This window comes from Bufo gargarizans, chromosome 1, assembly GCF_014858855.1.
Source record: "Bufo gargarizans isolate SCDJY-AF-19 chromosome 1, ASM1485885v1, whole genome shotgun sequence".
Classification (NCBI taxonomy): Eukaryota; Metazoa; Chordata; class Amphibia; order Anura; family Bufonidae; genus Bufo; species Bufo gargarizans.
The window spans coordinates 96,200,667-96,224,713 of NC_058080.1; the positions used below are offsets into that span (position 1 = coordinate 96,200,667).

The 24,047-nt window shown below is 44.2% G+C and overlaps 1 protein-coding gene across 1 annotated transcript in view; it reads left to right on the forward strand.

Annotated features, from left to right (window-relative positions):
- Positions 1–24,047, forward strand: part of LOC122931523 (ADP-ribosyl cyclase/cyclic ADP-ribose hydrolase 1-like) — a 98,830-nt gene that overhangs the window by 71,445 nt on the left and 3,338 nt on the right. Inside the window, exons 2-6 of the mRNA XM_044285616.1 lie at positions 2,776–2,905; positions 7,271–7,406; positions 12,309–12,391; positions 18,241–18,317; positions 20,339–20,431. Of these exons, the coding sequence (XP_044141551.1) occupies positions 2,776–2,905; positions 7,271–7,406; positions 12,309–12,391; positions 18,241–18,317; positions 20,339–20,431 (519 nt within the window). The remainder of the gene's footprint in view (positions 1–2,775; positions 2,906–7,270; positions 7,407–12,308; positions 12,392–18,240; positions 18,318–20,338; positions 20,432–24,047) is intronic.

The window sequence follows — 24,047 nt, forward strand, 5'->3', positions numbered from 1 at the left end:
ATTAAAGCCCCCATAGTGTGGCGTAGTAGTAAATATGCCTCCTTATAGTGCCCCTACTAATGCCCCCTAAAAGTAATAAAGCCAACCTAGTGCTCCCTGTAGTTTTAAAGGCTCTATATTACTGTATGCTTAAGAAGAAGAAAATGGCCCCTTATAGAGCCGCCAGTAGTGCCAATGCCCTCATAGTGTCCCCCAATTAATAACAATGTCCTCCTCATAGTAGCACAATAGTATGCTGCCCCAAGGTGCCAAAGGAAAAAAAAAAATATATATATATATCCCGCTCCGGTTCCATACCGCTGCCTAAGATACAGTGCAGACACAGGTCACTTCTGGCCTGCATCCTGAGCTGCTTGCAGCCAGGCTAAGCTGCGCACAACGGTGATGACATCATCACGCGCTCCTGTGCCGTCCTCTTATACGTTTCAGGCTTAGTGGACTGTAAATATAAAGATGAGCTTTAGCATCAACACAGTATGTGAAGATAAACTGTAGTGCCCTGGAGCAAGGGTACTTTGGAGTCTGGATGTTTGCGGACATTTGCCTCTATTGCTGCTATGCAAAGCCATCAATTCTCTACTTTAGTTCACTTTGAAGGGTTAACTTTATATGATAAATCCCGCTCATTTTCACTATTATTATACTGAATTTGCACTGAATTGTGGAAGGGGTTAATGCACATCCACCTAATACTGAGAGACTTTAGGAATTCCCATCCATATGGGAATGTGCATAGCTGAGTTTTGGAGGGAAAAGAAAAGCACAGTAAACTTTTCAATGTCTGGTTGAGCTCTGTCAGATGACTGAAAACTGCTGTCATTCCCATTGACTTGTATTGAGACCCAAAATGAGTTTATGGCAGCTGTGAACTGCAACATTGTTTCTGTTACGCTGAACTTTCCCAGCTACACCCCGCTCACTAGAAGGTTAGATCAGTTAGAAACTGTATAAAAGTAGAACAGTCAGCGCCCCCTAGTCTGCAGATAGGGACCAGTGTTTAGGAGTGATTCTGCCACAGACCCTGGGTCACCAGACCTTTGACCAGGGAGCCAACCAAACGACTGATCTACAGACCCTGTTCCATTATCGCTTTGTCCAGGCTACCAGCCTTTTAAGAATGAGAGGGACAGCTAGCCCAAGCGTTTACTGTGCACAGAACATTCTGCTACCAGAAGGGAGACTAGAGAAGTCAGCTCAGTGCATTGCCTGTATTGTTTTGCACTTGTCTTCCTCCAGGAACTATTTTTCAATAATGGAGTTTTTTTTGTTAATTTTACATACTCAGAGGAGGCCATAGCTCACCTTTACGTTACCATTTAAACTGGTTCTCCAGTCCAACATCTCTCTGAGCAACATAATAACTGACCTTTTAAGTGCAACAGGACTGGGACTTTTACCATCTAAAAACGGTGAGGGCAAGGGGACATCACCTCCCCTGCTCCTAAACAGTATTCACCTGTATCCTCAGGAAATAATACAGTTGAATGTGACGAGACCCTAGCAACGGCAATGAAACATTGGGCTGTCCCAAGTACCACCTCTCTCTGAAGGTTTACATATTCTTCTCCCAGGTTGCACCTGAATCTAGTCTTCAGGCGCCTTGGGCAACATTCCCCTAAAATGGTCCCTGATTAACAGCAAGCCTCATAGGGTAATGATGGCAACCCAATACTGCCCTACTCTAATATAAGATGTTCCTATAGAGAGCAAATATGATATCAAAATATATAAGGATATGGGTTTGGCCCTCATATGGTGAACTAAAGCTTCATAGATAATGTTGCCTTAGAGACTGTGCAAAATAAAATTGACATGTAAACACCACATAAGCATAACCGTTCTATTATTAGAGACGTTGAAAGCTTGTGACAATCATATTGCATATTTGCATATGTAACGCCCACGAGTGGCATTACCACACTTCTATGCCCTGCTTCTATCTGTGAATGCTAATATAATGTTTTCTTATGCATTTATTTCCAAGTCCCTAGACACTGTGCATTTATAATAATGTTATGTGCCTGGTTCACCAACAGGTGGCAGCAACTATGGCAGAGCTACACTTAGAAAGAATGGAACTCACCATTCCATTCTCCCCTCCTTTCTTGGTCAGAAGTGGGCCTGTCCTGGTTGCTACCAGAAGGAGGTTCTGGTGTGTTCTGGTTGAGACTCCATTTAGGAGCTGCCAGGATTCTAACCTATTCCCTGGATAATCCAGAGTCAGACTACAAAGAGAAGTTGCAGCATCCTGCAGAAGCAGAGATTCCATTTAAGTCTGTTAGTACAGCAGAGCCAAAGAGAAACTGATGTAGCAGAGTTGATATTGTTTGCCTGCCAGAGTTAATGCTAAAGCCTGCTGGAACCAATATAAAGTCTGTAAACCGTTTGGAGAAATGTTTATGAAAGTAAAGCTTCCATTGAACTTCATCACAAGGTCTGGACTCATATATTTCTACAAATCCCTCAATTGTTCACCCTATTTGTCTGCCTCAGAGCCAACGCCTGGGGTTCCAGCATATCCAGGCAGGAGCACCGTGACATGTGCACAAAACATTAAGGGACATTTTAGGCCACCCTATATCACTCGGCCAGTCTTACACCTGGGTACCAACACCATTTCTTAAAGGGACTCCGTCCCGTTGTTACTTCATTGCAACTGACATCACAAAACACTTATCTCATCTTAAAGGGACCCTAGCGGACCGCTGTTATTGCACATATATATTGGTATTTCTACTGTGTACTTACACTCGTCTGCTTATTTTTCCCATAAAGCGGTAAAGACTGCTCTGGAATATGGCAAGAACTATCTGATGCAGTACAGAGAAAGGATCCATGTAATATCACTCCAGAAGACTACAAGCGTCTAGCAGTTATGGGTGCACAGATCATACCATGTAACAAGGTGACAAAATAAAACTTCCTATTATAGATTTGGTGCAAAAATAATTTATTAAGATTAGAGACTTTTAGATCAGGGAGGATCTCTGATAGCCTTCAGTCAGTGGTGGTATGACCACTAATGCATGAACGTGCTGTCACGCTGTCGATCCGTGCCCGCAGCTGTCCCGTGCCCGCAGCGTGCCCGTGCCCGCAGCTATCTCTGTGTGAATTGGGACTAGTGTTGTCAACTTTCCTTCAGCACTGCAAGAGTCAATGCTTTTCTCCTGCCCCTGTCCAGGTGCTGGCTGGTATGCAAGCGGGTGTGGATCCACTGCGCCACTGACTGGCTATACTCTGGAGGGGCGTGACTAAGCAACTACCTGGTCTTCACTACAGCCTCTGATGGTGAGGATAGGCTTGGGCCGTTAGGGTAGTTGCCAGGTGCCACTCGAGAGCAGTCCCCGAGTCAGTGGCAGCTGACCAGGGGTCAGAGATACCCGTGCAAGCACCGTGGGAAAGGACATGCGTGGTCAGGAAGTCCGAGGTCAGGCAAGGCAGCAATAAAGCAAGGTCTGTAAACGAAGTCCAAGGTCAGGGGCAGGCGGCAAACAAGCAAAATATGATAATTCCAAAGCAGGGTCCAGTACACAGCAAAGAACTACAAAAACACCTTTACACACAGAACTAGACAAGCTAGTGACCATGAGTTGCTCAGGCATCTTCCTTAGGTAGGAAGCGCCTTTAAATACTTCCTGCAATCCAGCCATAGGCTGGTAAGACAGAGGGCATGTACGTGCTGCCTCACAAGGGAGGAGAGACACACCCATGCAAGCCCTAACAAATACTATAGGTCTCCAGCAGGACGTAAAGTCTGGCATGGAGCACAGATGCAACAGTTATGCTACCTGCTGCCCGTGCTTGTCAGCATGGCGCATGGCAGCAGAAGGGAAAGAGGGTGCCCATGCCCACTGGTAGGCACGGACCACTGGGCTAACACTGGCTAAGTTGCTGATCAGTCTCCCTATTAGCTGGACTGTGGTGCCACCTCATCGTCTGAGCTTTGAGGTTGTATAGTCTCTAGTAACCAGTGAAAGTGGGATCTTTTGTCAGACTATCCCTGTACCGTACTTTACCTGTCTAATGATTCTGTTCCTTGCCGCCTGTCCTGACCGTGGAACTGTGACCTGGATTACACAAGTAGACAGCCTTCCCAGACTTTGGACTGTGTTCAGACTACGCTTTTTGTCCTTGGTGCTTCGCACTGGTGTCTCTGATCTCTGTGGGTCAGCAGCCAGCTACTCCAGGAGGTGGCGGCCTGGCTGGTACACTGCGGTGAAGTCCAGATCCCTGTATAGGGTTTAAAGGGAACCTGTCACCAGGATTTTTTGCATAGAGCTGGGGACATAGGCTGCTAGATGGCCACTAGCACATCTGCAATACCCAGTCCCCATAGCTCTCTGCGCTTTTATTGTGCTAAAAAACAGTTTTGATCCATATGCAAATGACCTGATATGAGTCCTGTATCCGGAGATGAGTCAAGCGGAAAGGAGTCCAGCACCGCCCCACGTCCTCCGAATCTCCTCCTTGCTGGCTGACGTCACAGAGCTGGAGCGCCGAAATCTCGCGATGCGCGAGCTAGCGCATGCGCAGTGTCGGCATCATGTTCATTCCCTGTACTGGCATCAGCACAGGGAACGAACTACGCATGCGCTAGCTCGCGCATAAATGGAACAGTGGAACAGGAGCTTCATAAATATCTCACTAATTCTGACTACCATATTTCTCAATGTGTTTATGCCAGGTAACTAGCATAAACACATTGATAAATCTCCTGCTTTCCATCTTTTGTAAAGCTGGCTGTCTGCTACCACCGCTGGGGGAGCTCAGTGCTTACGAATGTATGCAGTTACAAATGACTGAATTAAAAGCTGTGATAATCTGTTCGCATTGAGCTCCCCCTAGTGGTGGCTACATAAAAATAGTGTTTTCACATTGAGCAAAGATGTTTAGCAACGGAGCTCCCCTACCCTAGATCTTTTAGCAGTTGTGTGGTCTGCCTCTATTAAAGGTGCTCCACTGTTTTGGACTACAAAATGCATGGTATGCATCAGGTCACCTGAGAAGCAGTGTGGCCATATTGGATTCCGGAGCAGGAGCTTGGGATATGGTGGATCAACAGCTGAATAGAAGAAAAGTAGGGCACCAGGAAAGTGTTCTGTTCGCTCTCCAGTTAATGTGAGTTTTTTTCTTGAACTGAAAGGTCACCAGTAGATCTGTGCATAAGTAGTCTTTGGCTCATAAGCCAATAGTGCAGCATATGGATCCATACATTGTTAACCCTACCTCCCTGAAACCAGCTGAATTGGCACAGCACTCAGCATAATGATCTTTGCATTCAGCCTGCCAGATCTCTCTGCATTCAGACATTGCCAGAAGCTACCATGTTGCCGTTTGGCCCCAATAACTATAATGAGGACTGGAGGAGATCCGGTCACAAGACGGCAAATATGGAGAGAATCAGCTGGATGAAAACCGTCCAGCTGATTCTCAGCATATTTGCCAGGTTGTGGCCAGATCTTTTCCAGTCCCGATTATAGTTAATTGGGCAAGGGGGTATCAAGTAGCATTTGGCAATGCCAGATCCAGACATCTCTGGCAGGCTACTCCCAGCTGGAAAACCTGCTGGAGATGTCTAGTGCTACTGTGAAACTAGCCTAAGTGGCTAACATGGCACTGTGACATGTCAAAACCTCTATGAAATGATACAGTAGGTACACTGTAAAGGAAAGTATTTTCTGGGATGTTAACAGTGATGGAAGATGTGCATAAAGTACAAGCTGATTTAGCTATTTGGACACTCCGAATGTTTGGCCATCCACTTGGCAAATGAGGCTCAATGTGGGTAAATGTAAAGTTATGCATCTGTACATGCATCATATGTCCTAGTTGATGTAACACTTGGAGAGTCACTTGTAGAGAAGGATTTCGGTGTCCTTGTAGATTGCAGATTAAATTACAGCATACAATGTCAATCAGCTGCTTCTAAGGCCACCAGGATATTGTTATGTATTAAATAAGGCATGGACTCGCGGGGCAGGGATGTAATATTACCACTTTACAAAGCGTTGGTGCGGCCTCATCTGGAATATGCAGTTCAGTTCTGGGCACCAGTTTTCTGGTTGTACTGCCTATGTAGGCTAAATTGCATAGTGTGCAAATGATCAACTACATATAATGCCTTCTGTATTGCAATTTATGTAGCTTTTTCTTTTGTATTTTTTTTTCTTTTTAGGTGTGTGGGAATTCTTTGGTTGAGTGAACGTAAGAGCAGGTTTTGCAGGGATGATTCCCACAGGGGTAAAATCCTAAATTGGATAGCCATGTGAGAGATTTGGAATTATTTGTTTTTAAATCACTGGGTGCGATTTTTTTTTTTTGGGCCTATTGTTTGAGCTTTCCTGTAAGACATTCTATATCCTTCTTATAATATGTGGTGAAATTTCTCATCTTCATAAAGTATTGGTATATATTTGTGAATTAAAGAGAGTACTTGATAAAAAAAAAAGGGGGATTATATTGTAAAGTGAGTTTCGGTATGAACTTGCTTTTATTTTTATTCTTGTTTTCATTATGTTCTTTTGTTAAAAGCTCATGTCGTGTTAACATGGGCAGCGGCTTGTTTTAGCATCCAATTAGGGTAACCCCTGGCTGACAGTCTGTTGTATATAGCTTTCTGTTCACATTGGTAGTTTTTTTCTGTGCTGCAATTACATTTGGCTCTGATTAATTCACCGGTGGGAATAGCTTTCAAAGTATGTTTTGGATGGTATGTGCCTGCATGAAGAATAAAATAAATTAATTAAATAACATCAATGCTTATAAAAATGTGAAGAAGTCTGGTCCTCACTCCCCTTTCCTAAATGTCATACCCCCAACCTATCCTTTGGTTGAATGTCAAGGACTTTTGTCTTTTTTCATCCATATCAACTACATAACTAAGGGCTTTATACAAATAGGTGGACGCTGCTTAGTTAAGCATTCTAGTGTTCCATTAAATGGGTGATTTGGACCTTATCTCTAAGGGCCTGTTCACATTTGCATTATTCTGCTTCATTATAGCAGTAAACCAACAAAACTAACCACTGTCAGTCAAATGATGGCTGATTGGCACCCTTCTGGCACCCCATTGACTTTAATAGGGACCACCAGGTTTCCTTCAGTGAGCAAAAATAGCATAACATTCCACTCAAATGAACAAGATGTGGAGCTGTGGGGAACTAGGCTGAGTTTCTGTTCTCTACATGACACCTGGTGTCTTCCTTCCTTTGTTCATAAAATTCCAAATCTTCTCGTATAATATGCCTTATAATGTTTTGTGCCTTCCCAGACCCTTCTATGGAGCAAGACGAATTACCTTGTTCACCGTTACACAAAAGCCACAGAGGATTTCATCACCCTAGAAGACACTTTCCTGGGTTTCGTGTTCAATGGTCTTACCTGGTGTGGGAAGCCTTTAAAGCAAGGTAATGGCCTATTGATAGATTAGGGTGATATGTTGACCCCTTTTTTGTGATTGTTTTGAACAACCTATTTTTATACACTCACCTAAAGAATTATTAGGAACACCTGTTCTATTTCTCATTAATGTGATTATCTAGTCAACCAATCACATGGCAGTTGCTTCAATGTATGTAGGGTTGTGGTCCTGGTCAAGACAATCTCCTGAACTCCAAACTGAATGTCAGAATGGGAAAGAAAGGTGATTTAAGCAATTTTAAGCGTGGCATGGTTGTTGGTGCCAAACGGGCCGGTCTGAGTATTTCACAATATGCTCAGTTACTGGGATTTTCACGCACAACCTTTTCTAGGGTTTACAAAGAATGGTGTGAAAAGGGAAAAACATCCATTATGCGGCAGTCCTGTGGGCGAAAATGCCTTGTTGATGCTAGAGGTCAGAGGAGAATGGGCCGACTGATTCAAGCCGATAGAAGAGCAACGTTGACTGAAATAACCACTTGTTACAACCAAGGTATGCAGCAAAGCATTTGTGAAGCCACAACACGCACAACCTTGAGGCGGATGGGCTACAACAGCAGAAGACCCCACCGGGTACCACCCATCTCCACTACAAATAGGAAAAAGAGGCTACAATTTGCACGAACTCACCAAAATTGGACTGTTGAAGACTGGAAAAATGTTGCCTGGTCTGATGAGTCTCGATTTCTGTTGAGACATTCAAATGGTAGAGTACGAATTTGGCGTAAACAGAATGAGAACATGTATCCATCATGCCTTGTTACCACTGTGCAGGCTGGTGGTGATGGTGTAATGGTGTAGGGGATGTTTTCTGGGCACACTTTAGGCCCCTTAGTGCCAATTGGGCATCGTTTAAATGCCACAGGCTACCTGAGCATTGTTTCTGACCATGTCTATCCCTTTGTGACCACCATGTACCCATCCTCCGATGGCTACTTCCAGCAGGATAATGCACCATGTCACAAAGCTCGAATCATTTCAAATTGGTTTCTTGAACATGACAATAAGTTCACTGTCCTAAAATGGCCCCCACAGTCACCAGATCTCAACCCAATAGAGCATCTTTGGGATGTGGTGGAACGGGAGCTTCGTGCCCTGGATGTGCATCCCTCAAATCTCCATCAACTGCAAGATGCTATCCTATCAATATGGCCCACATTTCTAAAGAATGCTATCAGCACCTTGTTGAATCAATGCCACGTAGAATTAAGGCAGTTCTGAAGGCAAAAGGGGGTCCAACACCGTATTAGTATGATGTTCCTAATAATTCTTTAGGTGAGTGTATGTGGATTCCTCTGAAACTAATGATCGTGGGGAGTCCTGCAGATGGGAGCTGATCCTATCAGTTCCCTTTTATAGTTGGTATACACAGTGCATTCGGAAAGTCTTCAGAGTCAAACCCTTTCACTTTTTTAATATTTTATTATGTTGTGGCCTTGTGCTATAATAAAATAAAAAAAATCAAGTTCCCGCATCAACCTGCACTCAGTACTCCATAATGAGAAAGTGAAAAGCGAATTTTATAAACGTTCATAAATTTATTAAAAAGGAAAAACAGTTGATTGGACATGAATTGGAAAGATACAGCCAGTTCTATATAAGGTCTTACATCAAACAATGCATAGCAGAGCAAAAACTAAGCAACGAGGAGGAAACAACTGCTCTATAGAGCTCAGAGACATGATTTTGTGGCGGCATGGATCTGGAGAATGGTACAAAAAATGCTGCACTGACATTTTCCAGGGGCACAGTGTCCTCCATAATTCCTAAAATGAAGAAGGTTGAAACAACCAGGGCTCTTCCTAGAGCTGGCTTCCCCACCAAAATAATCGACAGAGAAGGGCAATGGTAAGAAAAATGACCAAGAACCCAATGGTCCTTCTAGCTAAGCTCAAAAGATCATTTGTACAGATGGAAAAAACTTTCAGAAGGTCAACCATCACTGCAGCATTCCACCAATCTGGGCATTATGGCAGAGTGGTCAAAAAGAAGCCTCTTTACAGTAAAAGACATATGAAGGCCGACCTGGAGTTTGCAAAAAAAGCATCTAAAGGACTCTCAGACTGTGAGAAACAAGATTCTCTAGTCCGATAAAACCAAGATTCAACTTTGGCCTCAATTCTAAGCATCATGTTTGAAGTAAATCAGGCATTGCTCATCACCTGCCTAATATCATCCGCACAATAAAGCATGGTGGTGGCACTTTACTGCTAAAGAATTGAAGCTATGGTTTACTGCCAAAGTTCTGCAATGGTTCACTGTTAAAGTTGTTAGGATATTTGCTGAAATGTTAACTATGGACTGTGTATTCCAAAAGGCTGAATATGGGAAGCAAATAGTTGACTGGTAGTTCTTAGTAATAGTTGCCAGGTAGTGGGGTGGAACCATTTTCCCTAGTTAGTGAGTCTTCTGGTAAACAAGCCAGAGTGAAGACATGTTTTGGTGTGTGCTGCTGTCAAGTAGGCCAAGAAATAATTCTTCTCCAGGAAGACACCGTTCCTATGAGTGAAAGCTGCCAGAAAAGCAACTGTACTAGGAGCTAACCACTGAGGCACTGAATTATTGCAGAAGGTTGAGTACCATCTAAGAACTGAGGCAGTGAAGGTAATGCATGCATATGGCTTTAGACTTTACTGCACATAGTCCGGGTACTCCTTTGGTGAATTGGAAAGATTACTATTGTTTAGGGGAGAGAGACTTGGGCTAGACCACCCTTATAATAGCCACCTCCTATACACAGTCTTTGGGAAATGACCACTCTGTGAAGTACTGGAGAACTGTGCCTGCTGCTTGTGTATGTACTGTAACCCCCATCATCCATTCAGTAAAGACTTTATTTTGTCATAATCAAGATGACCTGGTCATATGTCTCCCTACCTGATCCAGATTGTTCTTCACTGTTCTCCTTGCAACCTGCTGCTCACTTAACATCAAAGGCAACACCTGGCAGTAGACCTCAAAATTCCATGGTATGCCCACAGAGGAGGATGGGGTTGTGCCCCTCAATTAACTGCACACATGGTGCAGGAAGCGCGGAGGTAGAGAAAAGCCACCATGAGAACTTCGACAACCTCATTGTCTGTTGACTGAGATTGAGCTGCACCTGCTGTGGAGTTTTTTTTTTTTGCAGCTGGGACAGGAAGACTGGTCAGGGTTGAGGAAAAGTAGAATGGAGCCAAATGCAGTAATATTCTTAATGAAAACCTGATCCAGAGTGCTCTGAATCTCAGACTGGGACAAAGGTTTACCTTCTAACAAGACAATGACCCTAAGCACACAGCCAAGACAACACAGGAGTGGTTTATGCACCACTCTAAATGTCCTTGAGTGGTCCAGCCAGAGCCCTGACTTGAACCTAATTCAAACATATCTGGAGAGACCTGAAAATGGCTTCCTACCAATGGTCCCGATCCAATCCAACAGAGCTTGAGAGGATTTGCAGAGAAGAATAGCAGAAAATCCCCAAATCCAGGTGTACAAACCTTGTGGCATCATACCCAAGAAGACTGGAGGCTGTAATAACTCCTAAAGGCGCTTCAACTAAGTATTGAGTAAAGGATCAAAATACTTATGTCAATGCAATATTTAAGTTTTTCCTTTTTCAATAAATTAGCAAAGATTTCTAACATTCTGTTTTCACTTTCTCATTATGGGGAAAACATGATTTTTTTTTAGCACAAGACCAAAAGAAATTGTATGTCTGGGTTCATTTTCACTACAGTACAACTCCAATGGGATATACAGGATAAAGTTGCTGCTCTTTTATATTTTCCAAGAAACAGAGCCAATCTTCTTCATAGACTGGTATTGTAGCTCATCCCTATTTTTCTAATCTCATACAGCCCTTTACCGCAAAATAATATACATCTATGTCAACGGCAGGGTATACTTGCTGTGGAAAGCTGTTTGTGCACATAATTATGATCACGTGAGGACAGTTAGCATCCCCCTGCTGGCCGGGCTTGGAGAGAACTCTAGTTAACCACTTAGATGCCATGGTCAGTAGCGACCTTGGTATCCACGGGTGGACTGACCATAGACCTTACGGGGAAGTTTCCCAGGGGGACGCCTTGGGGATGCATTTTGTGATGCTGGGGGCCGGATTTTGTGATGGACTGTGGTATTTGGCTCTGTTGGGGTGGTATAATGTGCCGCAATATGGTATTGTTGGCCCAGCCTACTTGTGTTAACCCTGCCTTCCATCAATGTGGACCTGACTACAAAACAGGGGCCACTTTTAGGTTTTTTTTCTTAGTCTGCCCTTGTTAGTATCTAAGGGGTTTGACTGTGTGACTGACACCCACTTGAAATTGTCAAATGCCGAAAGGTTGCTGTGGCAGCTGGATGATGATTGATATATCAATGTTTCAAGTCCCCTAGTAAGGCTAAAAAATGTTATAAAATGAATAAAAATATCTAAAAATAAAAAGATAGAAATAAACATTTTCCCCATTAAAAATGTTTTCTTATGTCAAAAAATAAATGATCAGCATTAACGTGTCCGTAAAGACCTGAATTATTAAATGATCACATTACTGAACTCACATCATAAAAAAGAAAGTCAGAATAGCTGTTTTCGTTTATTGCACCTCCCAAAAAAATAATAAAAAGCGGTCAGTAAGTTGTATGTATGGCTCTCAAAATGTGGTAATATAAAAGCAAATTATTATAATTTTTTTTAAAGTATACATATTTATTAATAATGTAATCGCACCGACCCCTAGAATACATTTTACTGTACATGTTATTTATGCAGCACGATGAACAGCGCAAAACTTATAATGCAAAAAATAATGGTGAAATATCATAGCAGTATGGAGAAGTTAGGACAGGACTAGACAAATTACATAGGATCCCAGATGTTCATCAATATGTGCTGCCTTTTTTAGGAATGAACTTCAAGTCTTGTCCTGACTGGAACGAATGTGAGAACAACTCCCTTTCCTCATTCTGGAAGATGGCATCTGCTTCAGTAAGTGTCAACCTGGGACCATATTTTTCATGCCAACCTAAACACCAATATGAATGCCATGAAGCCAATACTCAACCTCTGGCTTTTCGGGCAGCATCTTCTTTTCCACTGCAGCCGAGACTGAAAATATCTAATATAATCAGGTCTGCTGAGAGGCAAAAACCATGTCTAAATAAATCCAATTGGGAGTCCATCCATCTTGACTTCTGCAAGTTGTTGCCATCATGTTTTATGGTGGAGAAAATATTTCCTATTCTTTTCAGTCTACGAGGTGTTCATTAACCTGTTGTGTAAGACTCTGTGTGGCTCACTAAGGCCTCATGCACACGACCGAATGTATTTTGCGGTCCGCAAAAAATACGGATGACATCCGCGTGCATTCCGTATTTTGTGGAACGGAACAGCTGGCCTCTAATAGAACAAGCTTATCCTTGGCCGCAATGCGGACAATAATAGGATATGTTCTGTTTTTTTGCAGAAAGAAATACGGACATACGGAAATGGAATGCACACAGAGTACCTTCCATTTTATTTTGCGGATCCATTGAAATTAACGGTTCTGTATACGGTCCGCAAAAAAAAAAAAAAATACGTTCCAGTGCATGAGGCCTAAGAGTGGGGGAAGGGAAGTGACAACTGCTTTGAGCACCTTTCAGGTTCAAAAGAAGTGGTGTTGAAGCCTAGTCAGCCACTGACCATTTTGCCAGAACTTTGTGTACCCTCAGGATACAGATTTATAACCCCTGGGCTCTGGTTAGAATATGGACCTGAGAAGGTTGGGGAATTTTCATATCTGATAGGAGTTGCTGGATAAGGCAGTTCTCCAGTCATTTACTTTTATGCAATAACTTGAAGCAGGGTTTTTACAATGTCTGCAGTGTGCATGATGCCTGACAATCACCAGGTAAGTGGTCATAAACTACATTATACCAGGATACAAAATTCCCAGGCAGGATATGTGAATACTAGAGATGAGCGAATTTTAAAAAAATGTGATTCGCCGGTTCGCTAAACGTTTTGAAAAAATTTTGGTTCGATGCGAATTTATTAGCGGTGAATAACGTTAAAAAATGTCTATTTCCTAGCTGCAGAGAGCCTTCATAGTGGTGTAGAACACCGTGCCTTGCAGTAAAACGCATAGGGAGTCTGCTCTAGTAGTGAAATAATACTGTGAGTCCGTATGACATGCAGATGACAGGGGTCGCTCTTACAATCACTGCACACTTCACTTATTTGGGCAGTCACAAGGCCAAAACTGACCAAATAACTCAAGTATGAACTAAACCTTACAGGTCGATGTTACCGCCAAGAAGAAGCGCACTCCTTTTACACCGTTGTCAGCTGATTCCACATAGATGTCTACAGAACCTCTTCTATTAAACACTTATACAAATAGAGCCCCCTGACAGAGTGGAGAGGGTGTCAGCAGTAAGTTTCTGTTGACGTCACTGATCATTTTTCCCTTCCTCTGATACGTCAGAACAATAACCCATAAAAAACGGATCCTGTCTGTGGAGCATCCGCCTTCACTCGGTCAGTAATCCATAATTATTGCTAATGCCCAAAAAAATAGGAGTGGATCCAAAACAGAGATGACACGTGCACGGAATATTTGCATGTCTTCTGTGTTTTGTACCCACTCCTGCTTTTGGCTACCAAATCATAAGCCAATTATGATGGGACCATACAGGCCTTACAGCTGCTACACAGAAAGGATCCGTTGTGCGTCTTATTTTTCCTTCCTTCTGACAGATCAGAAGAAGGGTCAAATAAATGATGATGTCAGCCAAGCCAAAATGGCTAAATAGTGGCCCAGTCATGAAGTGGGGAGGGTGGGAAGCATGGGAAGTCCACAGAGTGGCCCTATGACATAGTTGTGAGGTAGAAGCAGCATGATGAGATCACAGAGTGGCCCAATAATAGTGTTGAGGTGGCGGCAGCATCAGGAGGAGGCCACAGTGCGGCACAATGACAGTGTGGAGATGGCAGCAGCATCAGAAGACCACGGAGTGGCAAGGTGACAGTGTGGAGGTGGCAGCAGCATGAGGAGACCACAGAGTGGCAAGGTGACATAGTTTGCAGATGGCAGCAGCATCAGAAGACCACAGAGTGGCAAGGTGACAGTGTTTAGGTGGCAACAGCATGGGGAGATCACAGAGTGGCAAGGTGACACAGTGTGGAGATGGCAGCAGCATCAGGAGGCCACAGAGTGGCAAGGTGACATTGTGTGGAGGTGGCAGCAGCATGAGTAGACCACAGAGTGGCATGGTGACACAGTGTGGAGATGGCAGCAGCGTCAGGAGGCCAATAGAGTGGCAAGGTGACACAGTGTGGAGGTGGCAGCAGCATCAGGAGGCCAATAGAGTGGCAAGGTGACACAGTGTGGAGGTGGCAGCAGCATCAGGAGGCCAACAGAGTGGCAAGATGACATAGTGTGGAGGTGGCAGCAGCATGAGGAGACCACAGAGTGGCAAGGTAACATAGTGTGGAGGTGGCAGCAGCATCAAAAGGCCACAGAGTGGCCAGGTGACATAGTGTGGATGTGGGTGGCAATACCAGTACAAGCTGAAGATGGTGGCTGAAAGAAGGAGCACGTGGCATCAGGTGTGTGGCAGCATCAGAATAGTAGCTGAGGCAGGTAGCCAGAAGAAACAGGTCTCTTTTGTCAAAGTGTTGGTGTGGCACCATGGATGATCTAGTCTGATGCATCAGGCACTGGTGGGTGGAAATCTTGGCTGATTCACGCCTGATTCATCTTGACAAAGGTCGATCTCTCTGCATTTTAGGTGAACAGACAAGTTCTTCTTGGGGTAACTATGGCCCCCGCCGCACTAAACACCAACTCTGATGCCACACTACTAGCCGGGCAGAACAGCTTTTCCAGGGCAAACTCAGCCAGTTGCGGCCATAAATCCAGTTTAGCTGCCCAGTAGTCAAGCGGATCTTCAATGATGGCTGGCAGGGTGCACTCCAAGTATGCCACCTCCCGCTGCTTCAGGTTCTACTCTATGTCTAGCTGCTGGTGAGTAGTTTCTTCACTATGCGGGTGAAGAAAGCTGCGCATCAGCAACTCTAGACTCAGGCTGCTGCTGATGGAGCTGGTACTGCTTCTGCCACCCCACCCCTCCCCAGCAGTCATGGCAGTGGAACGTGAGCACAGAGGGCCTCCCCGGTCTGACCTGCGTGAGGATGGAGAATGGCGCAGATAGGCAGCGGAAAACTGACTACATAGGATGTCTCTATAGTAGTTCAGTTTGTCCACCTTCTCAGCAGGTGTAAAAAAAGGCTCCCCATTTTGGACCGGTAGCGAGAGTCCAACAAGGTGGAGAGTCATCCCTCTGCCGAATGGTGGCAATTCGGCTGTCACTACACAAGCAAGTGAGCATGCATCGGGCAATTTGAGCAAGTGACTCGGAGGGACTCAGTACCTTCATCTCCACTGCATACTGCCATGGTGTGCCTGGGTCCTCTGCCTTATCTTCCTCATCGCCCTGTAGCTCCTTTGGCTGGTCCTGCTCCTCCTCTTCTGTCACCTGTGTACAATAAACACCTAAGTCGCTATACATTGCTTATGCTCCAATGTCTTCCTCCTCCAGTTCAGCCCCCACAGGGCTCATGTGGCCGTGAGATCTAGGTGCCACGTCTCCAGTCCCCTGACCAGCCAGATTTACCAGCATCTGTTCCAGGACATGAAGCAATGGAATGGCATTGTTCATACAGTAGTCCTGGCGCCTGACAAATAACGTTGCCTCCTCAAAGGGCCTAATCAATCGGCAGGTGTCACGCATGAGCTGCCACTGGCTGACATCAAAGTTACACAGGGGAGTTCTCCTGTCTGCTTGGATCATCAAGAAATCGTTTATGGCCTTTCTCTGTTCGTACAGTCAGTTCAACATATGGAGGGTGGAATTCCAATGGATGGAAACGTCACATATCAGCCTATGTTGGGGGATGCCGTTCTGCTGCTGCAGCCCAAGGAGGGTGTGCTTTGCAGTGTACGTGTGGCTGAAGTTTCCTGGCCATTTTTAGGATGTCTTGCAGATGGGTGGAAGACTTCAGGAACTGCTTTACAACCAGATTGAACACGTGCTCCATGCAAGGCGCATGGCTCAACCCTTCTTGACGCAGCGCCGACACCATGTTCTTCCCGTTGTCGGTCACCATGGTTCTGATTTTGAGTTGTCGCGGAGAAAGCCAGGATATGATTTCTTGATGAAGGACACAGAGCAGTTCCTCCCCTGAGTGACTCCGTTCGCCCAGTCAAACGAGATGCAGAACAGCATGTGCCCTGCACATGTGGTATGCTGGAGGGGCACTGTAAATTGTCCCTGCAGTGGAGGCTTAGGACACGGTGGAGGATTAGGAGGCAAAGGCAGACATTGTCGCAGGACCAACGGCGTGAGAATGTGGAGGCGGAAGTGGCGTCACCTGGCCAAGTTGCTGATGTGGCTGTGCAGGAACCACATTCACCCAGTGGGCCATAAATGACATGTATTGTCCCTGACCGTAGTTACAGCTCCACACGTCGGCACTGCCGTGCACTTTGGCAGACACCCACAGGCTCAAGGACTGGCCCACCTTCTGTTCTACATGTGTGTACAGGGCTGGTACTGCCTTTTTGTCAAAGAAATGATGGCTTGGTACTCTCCACCTCAGCTCGGCACAAGCCATCAGTTCTCTGAAAGGTGCAGAGTCCACCACTTTGAAAGTGAGGGACTGCAGCACCAGCAACTTGCTGGCTCCGCTGCTGGCTTACGGGTAAGCTGCCACCCTCTTCTCCCGATGATGATGAAGCCCCTTCGTCACCCAGCTCCCAAGTGCGATCAGCTACATCATCATCATCGAGTACTGTCTGCACGTCACTGATGTCCTCCTCAACCGTCTCTGGGTCAGGAGCCTGACCGCACACAACACCAGCTCCCACGCTACTCTCCTCATCATTACTTGCCCGCCTAGCGGAGGAAGCGGTGGATGTCTCCTCCAGATCTTGGCTGGGCAGTAGCTGCTGACTGTCCTCTAGTAGCTCGTCCCCGCTGAAAAGTGGAGCCGAGCCTACAGCATATAATACTTCTCGAGCTTAGGGAACTGAAAATGACAGAGGAAGGTACAGGACAGGTGGGGGCACAGGGCCTGCTCCCGGGCCATGCCAACTAAGCATCGTGTCAGAGGAACCCACCGACTCTTGGCTGGGGGTTTCTGATGTCACTTGGGATGAAGTGGATGACCGAGTCAACCATTCAAGTACCACTGGGTTGTTAGTGAAGACACGACCACTAGATGACACCAGGAGCTCAGGCCTCTCGCTGAGACCCCTGCTGCCACGGCCCCTTACTCTACTGCAACCTCTGCCTGCGCCAGAAACATTTAGGCCTCACAACGGCAAATACTTTTTTTTGTGCCACTAATCCATGCAAAAAAGGGCTTTAGAATAGATAACTGCACCACTGAGCGGCAAATATATTTTTTCTTTTTCCGCTAATACACACCACAATTAAGTTTTTTTTAACACTGTCCCTAGCGCCTGCTGACGTCTCTCCCTGCACTAAGTACACTGGTAAATGGCAGAATCTAAGATGGCTGCCGCCATTTATAGGGCTGTGACATCACAGGGCTGGCTGCTGATTGGCTGCATGCATGGCATTATGGGTGATCCCGCCTTCCGAGAGTTCCTTGCTCCATGTCCTCACACTGCATTGAAAAATGCAATTCGTTACCATGAAGCGTGAGGAAATTCGGCTTTGGTGTGAATCACATTTTTCCTTAAATTAGGATCGAAGTCCACTTCGTCAGCTTCAATTCGCTCATTTCTAGTGAATACATGTACTTATTGATTTGTTTTCTTTTCACAGTTTGCTCAATCATCATGTGGAGTTGTAAATGTGATGTTAAATGGCTCAGCAGATGGTGATATTGCCAGGAAAGAAAGGTACTGTACCAGTTTATCTATGGAGCATGTAATATAAAAATTAATAATTATACCAGCAGGATTTCATTATAACACTCTAGTGAGCAAGGATCGACTGCACGTGGAGAAACAAGGAGTAAACGTCATGTGGATACTGATCCTCATATCTATAGGAATTTATCCATTCTCTACTATTTTTATGTTGCTTTGAACCCTGAACCTTAAAGTGGGTTCCCTCTTGATCTTTGGTACTTAAAAAGAATGGGGCAGATTTACTAAGACTGTCTTAAGATAGTTTCACACTAGTGCTAATATATGTTCTGGCAGGCTGTTCCGGTAGAGGAACAGCCTGTCAGAGTTCATCTCATCTGGCATAGCCGGATACTGCCTTTCCCCACAGGAGCCTATTGACTATAATCGGACCCAGTGGGAATCTGGCTTGTTTCTGGCATTAGTGCCGGCATATGGCCGGACAAAAAACTCTGGCCAAATCTCTGCTGGAAACAGGCTGGATCCCTGCTGGGTCCCATTATAATCAATGGGGGCTGGTGGTGATCCAGCAGTTCCCAGCCATACCGGATGTAATGAACTCCAGCAGGCTGTTCCTCTACTGCAGGACTGATCAACCTGCGGCTCTCCAACTATTGTAAAACTACAATTCCCACCATGCCCTTCTGTAGGCTGATAGCTGTAGGCAGTGTGGGAGGTGTGGTTTTGCAACAGCTGGAGAGCTGCAGGTTGGCAATCCCTGCTCTACTGGAACAGCCAGCCAAAACATATTAGCACTAGTGTGAAACTAGCCTAGCCTATATACTGTGTAATCTAACTTTGCACCACCTATTAGTGAGCTTACTTTAAATCATAATCTTGCGATAAAATTTTGGCACATCTAAAAGGGGTTGTCCCATCTTGGCCTTTAACGTTCGGGACGGAAATAACCAGAGTAAGCGCCAGCCAAGGGAGGCAGAGTTATAGAAATGGCTCTGCTGTTTATTCCGTAACTACTATAGCAGTGAATCGGAGCTAAGCAAACAGCGTAGCACAGCAAGCTACTTTCTGTAACTCCATCCACCTCCGACCAGCGCTTACTATGGTTATCGTTCTTCCAACGAGCTTTCTCAATTCTAAGTGACTGTACAAAAATTCTGGGAATAAATATGTAACTGAATCAACATCTGGTTACATATTTATTCCCAGAATTTTTGTACAGTCACTCAGAATTGAGAAAGCTTGTTGGAAGAACGAGTGAAACGTTTTCAAGAAATCTACAGTACGTCCAGTTGCCTTGATTTATTCTTTACAGATATACTATGACCTGGATAAATGAGAACCTTCACAGACATATGGTTATCATCATTTTGGTCATGAAAGGCAGACATGGGACAACCCTTTTAAGAAATGTCTCTTTGATACTAGTGCAGTGGCTGGGTTTGAGGTGGCCCTAATGCTACGATGGGTCTCCCGAACACCGTTGAGGTGTCACAACGTGTTGCTGCTCTCTGGAAGGGATGGTAAGGCGTGGTGCGCCCTAATAGGAAATAAGTCCAGAGGGTTAGGGTCTGCAGTTAACCAGTGTGCTTCTTTACTGGACAAACTCAAGTGCAAAATAATGCAGGCAATTCACTGAGCTGGCTTCTCCAGTCTGCTCCCCGGCAGAAGAAAGGTTCATGCCGAGGAAAGATCTGAGCTAGTTGTCCCTCTCTCTCACTCTCTCTCAAAAGGCTGGTACCCTGGCCAAAGGCTAGTGGCCCAGGGTCTGTGGCTCAGTAGTCCAACTGGGTCCTTGGACATAGGGCTGGTGACCCAGGGTCTTTAAGGGTAAGGCCACTGGTCATTATAATTCTTATGAAAACCTTGCTGACATATGGTTTGAGCATTTGAAAAGCACGCCCTAGAATGGTGAGCTCTAAGTTTTTAGCCTTTCTGTATGTATCCTAAATGGCTTCTGATGTTTTGTTCAATAGTTCAGATCAGTCACACAATGAGCTGTTGTCGTGTAGACCCTGGGAGGTATCAGTACCAACATCTGTTTTATCTTCTAGTATTCTAAGAACAGTGGAAATCCCCAGTATGGGTCCAACCAGCGTCTCAGAAGTGAAGGTCTGGGTAATCGATGACATCCAAGGAGAGGACAAGTAAATACTAAATCCTGTACAGATATCATGATTGCACTCAGTGTAATGATAATATCTCATATATGTGTATTTGGACTAAATATCATGGCTTTACAATATGTACTCTTCCCCAGTATAGTATCATTAAAGGGAACCTGTCATCAACTTAAAGGGGTTGTCCGGGATCAAAATATTTTTTTTCAAAATGCTTTACTCACTATTACTAGCCGAGTAAAGGTTCCCCCAATGTTTTTAGGTATTTTTTACACTTTTGCATGGCTCCTACGGTCCCCAACAGATTGTTGACATCGATGTTAATGTGTGTGATGACTTCCTGCCGCACTGCGGGTCCCAGCGCAGCGCGGCATCTCCTGGTTTCAACTCTTCCCTGCACCCACCCCCCTCATACATATTCAGCCTCCTGCAGAACATCGTCCACTTCTCCATGTATCTGCCCCCCTGATTCTCCAGCCTTCTGCCCCATTAGCCTGTAATTTACATAGGAGGAGTTTTCTATGCTAAGTAGCACAGTAATCTGCCTCCTTCATTCATTGGAAAGCTCCATGCCCGGTGATGTCACCAGATCAGAGGAGCGTGGCTTAGCGCGATGTCTGCCAGCCTAGTTGCCGCCCCTCCGTGTGCTCTGCATAATTACTTAGACTCACGGTGACGTCACCGGGCTCCCTGCAAAGTGGAAGAAGAGGCTTTGCTCGCCTGCAAGGGACCCGGTACATCACTGAGTATAAGAAAATAGTCACTTCCGACTAAGAATTTGCTATATCAAAATGGGGCTTCAGAAATGTGTGGCAAAGGTAAAACATACATGTGTGTAATATATATGTCACTATAGTACACTTACACCAATCTCTCCAATCCCGGAATACCGCTTTAATGCTCCCATCACTGAGGGCAGAATAAAGTCATGACAGAGACATTGATCTCAATGGTATGTCACTCATACGCTCAAATTAAAGGGAATGTTTAATCAGAAAATGACCTATTATTTAAATCAAGTTTTTTGTTAAACATACATTTAAAGAATTTTTGGTAATATTATTTTATATTTCCCATGTCACTATGTTTTAAAAAGTTCAGCAGATTTTGCTTTGGCCACTAGACCTAACAATGGGCACCACTACTTACAGTGCTGCCCATAATTATTCATACCCCAGGCAAATTTTGACTTAAAGTTACTTTTATTCAACCAGCAAGTCATTTTTTTAAGTGAAATTACATAGGTATCTCCCAAAAGATAATAAGACAATGTACAAGAGGCATTATTGTGGAAAACAAAACATTTCTCAGCTTTTATTTATATTTGAGCAAAAAATACAAGATGTTCCGCACTGTGGAAAATCTCAGAGGACGTGGTCAGAAGCCTGTGCTGGCCAGGAGGATAGTTAGAGAGGTGAAAAAGAATCCAAGTATCACCACCAAGGCCATCTGGGCTTAATCTGGGCTCTGCTGGTGGCAATGTCTCAAGGCAGACAATCCAACGGACACTGCACAATGCAGACCAAGGAGGACGCCACTTCTCCAGATAAGGCACACAAAAGCTCGCTTGGCCTTTTTAAAAGCTCATCTGGACAAAGAAGAAGACTTCTGGTCTTCTGTGTTATGGTCAGATAAAACAAAAATTGAATTGTTTGGTCACAATGATGTTTCCTTCATTTGGCGTAAAAAAGAAGAAGCCTTGAACCCAAAGAACACCATCCCCACTGTCAAACACGGTGGTGGGAACCTAATGCTTTGGGGGGGTTTTTCAGCCAATGGACCAGGGAACCTAATCACAGTAAACAGCACCATGAAAAAAGAACAATACATGAGGATTCTCAACGACAACATCAGGCAGTCTGCAGAGAAACTTGGCCTTGGGCACCAGTGGACATTTCAGCATGACCATGACCCAAAACACACAGCAAAAGTGGTGAAGAAATGGTTAGCAGACAACAACATTAATGTTTTGGAGTGGCCCAGCCAGAGTCCAGACTTGAATCCAATTGAGAATCTGTGGAGGGAGCTAAAGATCAGGGTGATGGCAAGAAGACCCTACAACCGAAAGATTTGGAGCTCATTGCTAAAGATGAATGGGCAAAAATACCTGTGGAGACCTGCAAAAAGCTGGTCTGCAATTATACAAAGCATTTGATTGCTGTAATAGCCAAATAATTTTGGACTGGACACATTTTGCTCAAATGTAAATAAAAGCTGAGAAATGTTTTTTTTCCCCACAATAATGCCTCTTGTACATCGTCTTATTATGTTTTGGGAGACACCTATGTCATTTCCCGTCAAAAAATTACTTGTTGGTTGAATAAAAGTAACATTAAGTCAAAATTTGCCTGGGGTATGAATAATTATGGACAGCACTGTACAAAGTACAGTTAATTTTAAAACAGTTATATCCTTATCACAGACAGGATTATAATGACAGATATCACATACACACACATATATATATATATATATATATACAGTACAGACCAAAAGTTTGGACACACCTTCTCATTCAAAGAGTTTTCTTTATTTTCATGACTATGAAAATTGTAGATTCACACTGAAGGCATCACAACTATGAATTAACACATGTGGAATTATATATATAACAAAAAAGTGTGAAACAACTGAAAATATGTCATATTCTAGGTTCTTCAAAGTAGCCACCTTTTGCTTTGATTACTGCTTTGCACACTGTCCCCCTAAGTACTATTTTTGTGCAATAAAACCCCTTAAAAAAAAAAAAAAATCTTTTTGCAACGCCGCTTCCTAAGACCCATAACTTTTTTATTTTTCTTTCTATGGAGTTGTATGAGGGCTTGATTTTTGTGGGACAATTGTAGTTTTCATTGGTATCATTTTGGGTAAAATTGCGCTCTTTGATCGCTTGTTATGAAATTTTTTTTTTACGCCATTCACCATAGGGGATAATTTAAGTGATATTTGTGTAGTGTGGGTCTTTACAGAGGCGGTGATAGCAAACATGTGGGGGAGATTTGATTTTGCAATTTTTTGCATTGAAAAGCGCATTTTCAATGGAAAAAAAACCTTATTTTTTATTGTTTTTTTATTTAATACATTTTTTTTTAACTTTTTATTTACCACTTACTAGTCCCACAAGGTGACTATAATAGGCAATATTTTGATTTCTATTAAATATAATGTACTATCCCTATAGCGCATTGCATTTTTAGGTCAGTGCTATACTGACATTGACCAGCCTGAATGGCACCTCCACAATGCACCCTGATGCATGTTTCGCGTCAGCTTCCTCAAGAGAGGCAGCTTCCTCAGGGGTTTTTATGTGGGTTTTATCTGGCTTTATATGTTTTTCAATAAATATATAATTTTGTACTTCCGTGTCAGCAATGTGCTAAACTTTGTTGATAGGAGTGTAGTTTAAAGCATGTCGCATGGCCAGCGGCAGGCCTGCGCTTTTACATAACTTTGGTGCATCCGCCAGCAGCGCAGAGAGCGATTTCATTGACGGTCTTAATAAATGTCCCCCTAAGTATCTTGAAGCTGCAGATATAGAACAGCTTTTAAAACAGGCTGGATCACAGCTGCCGACAGGATAGAACAGTGGTCGCTCCCCTTGTGGAGGCTCCACTGCCACCAATGAATCCATATACATAAGCCA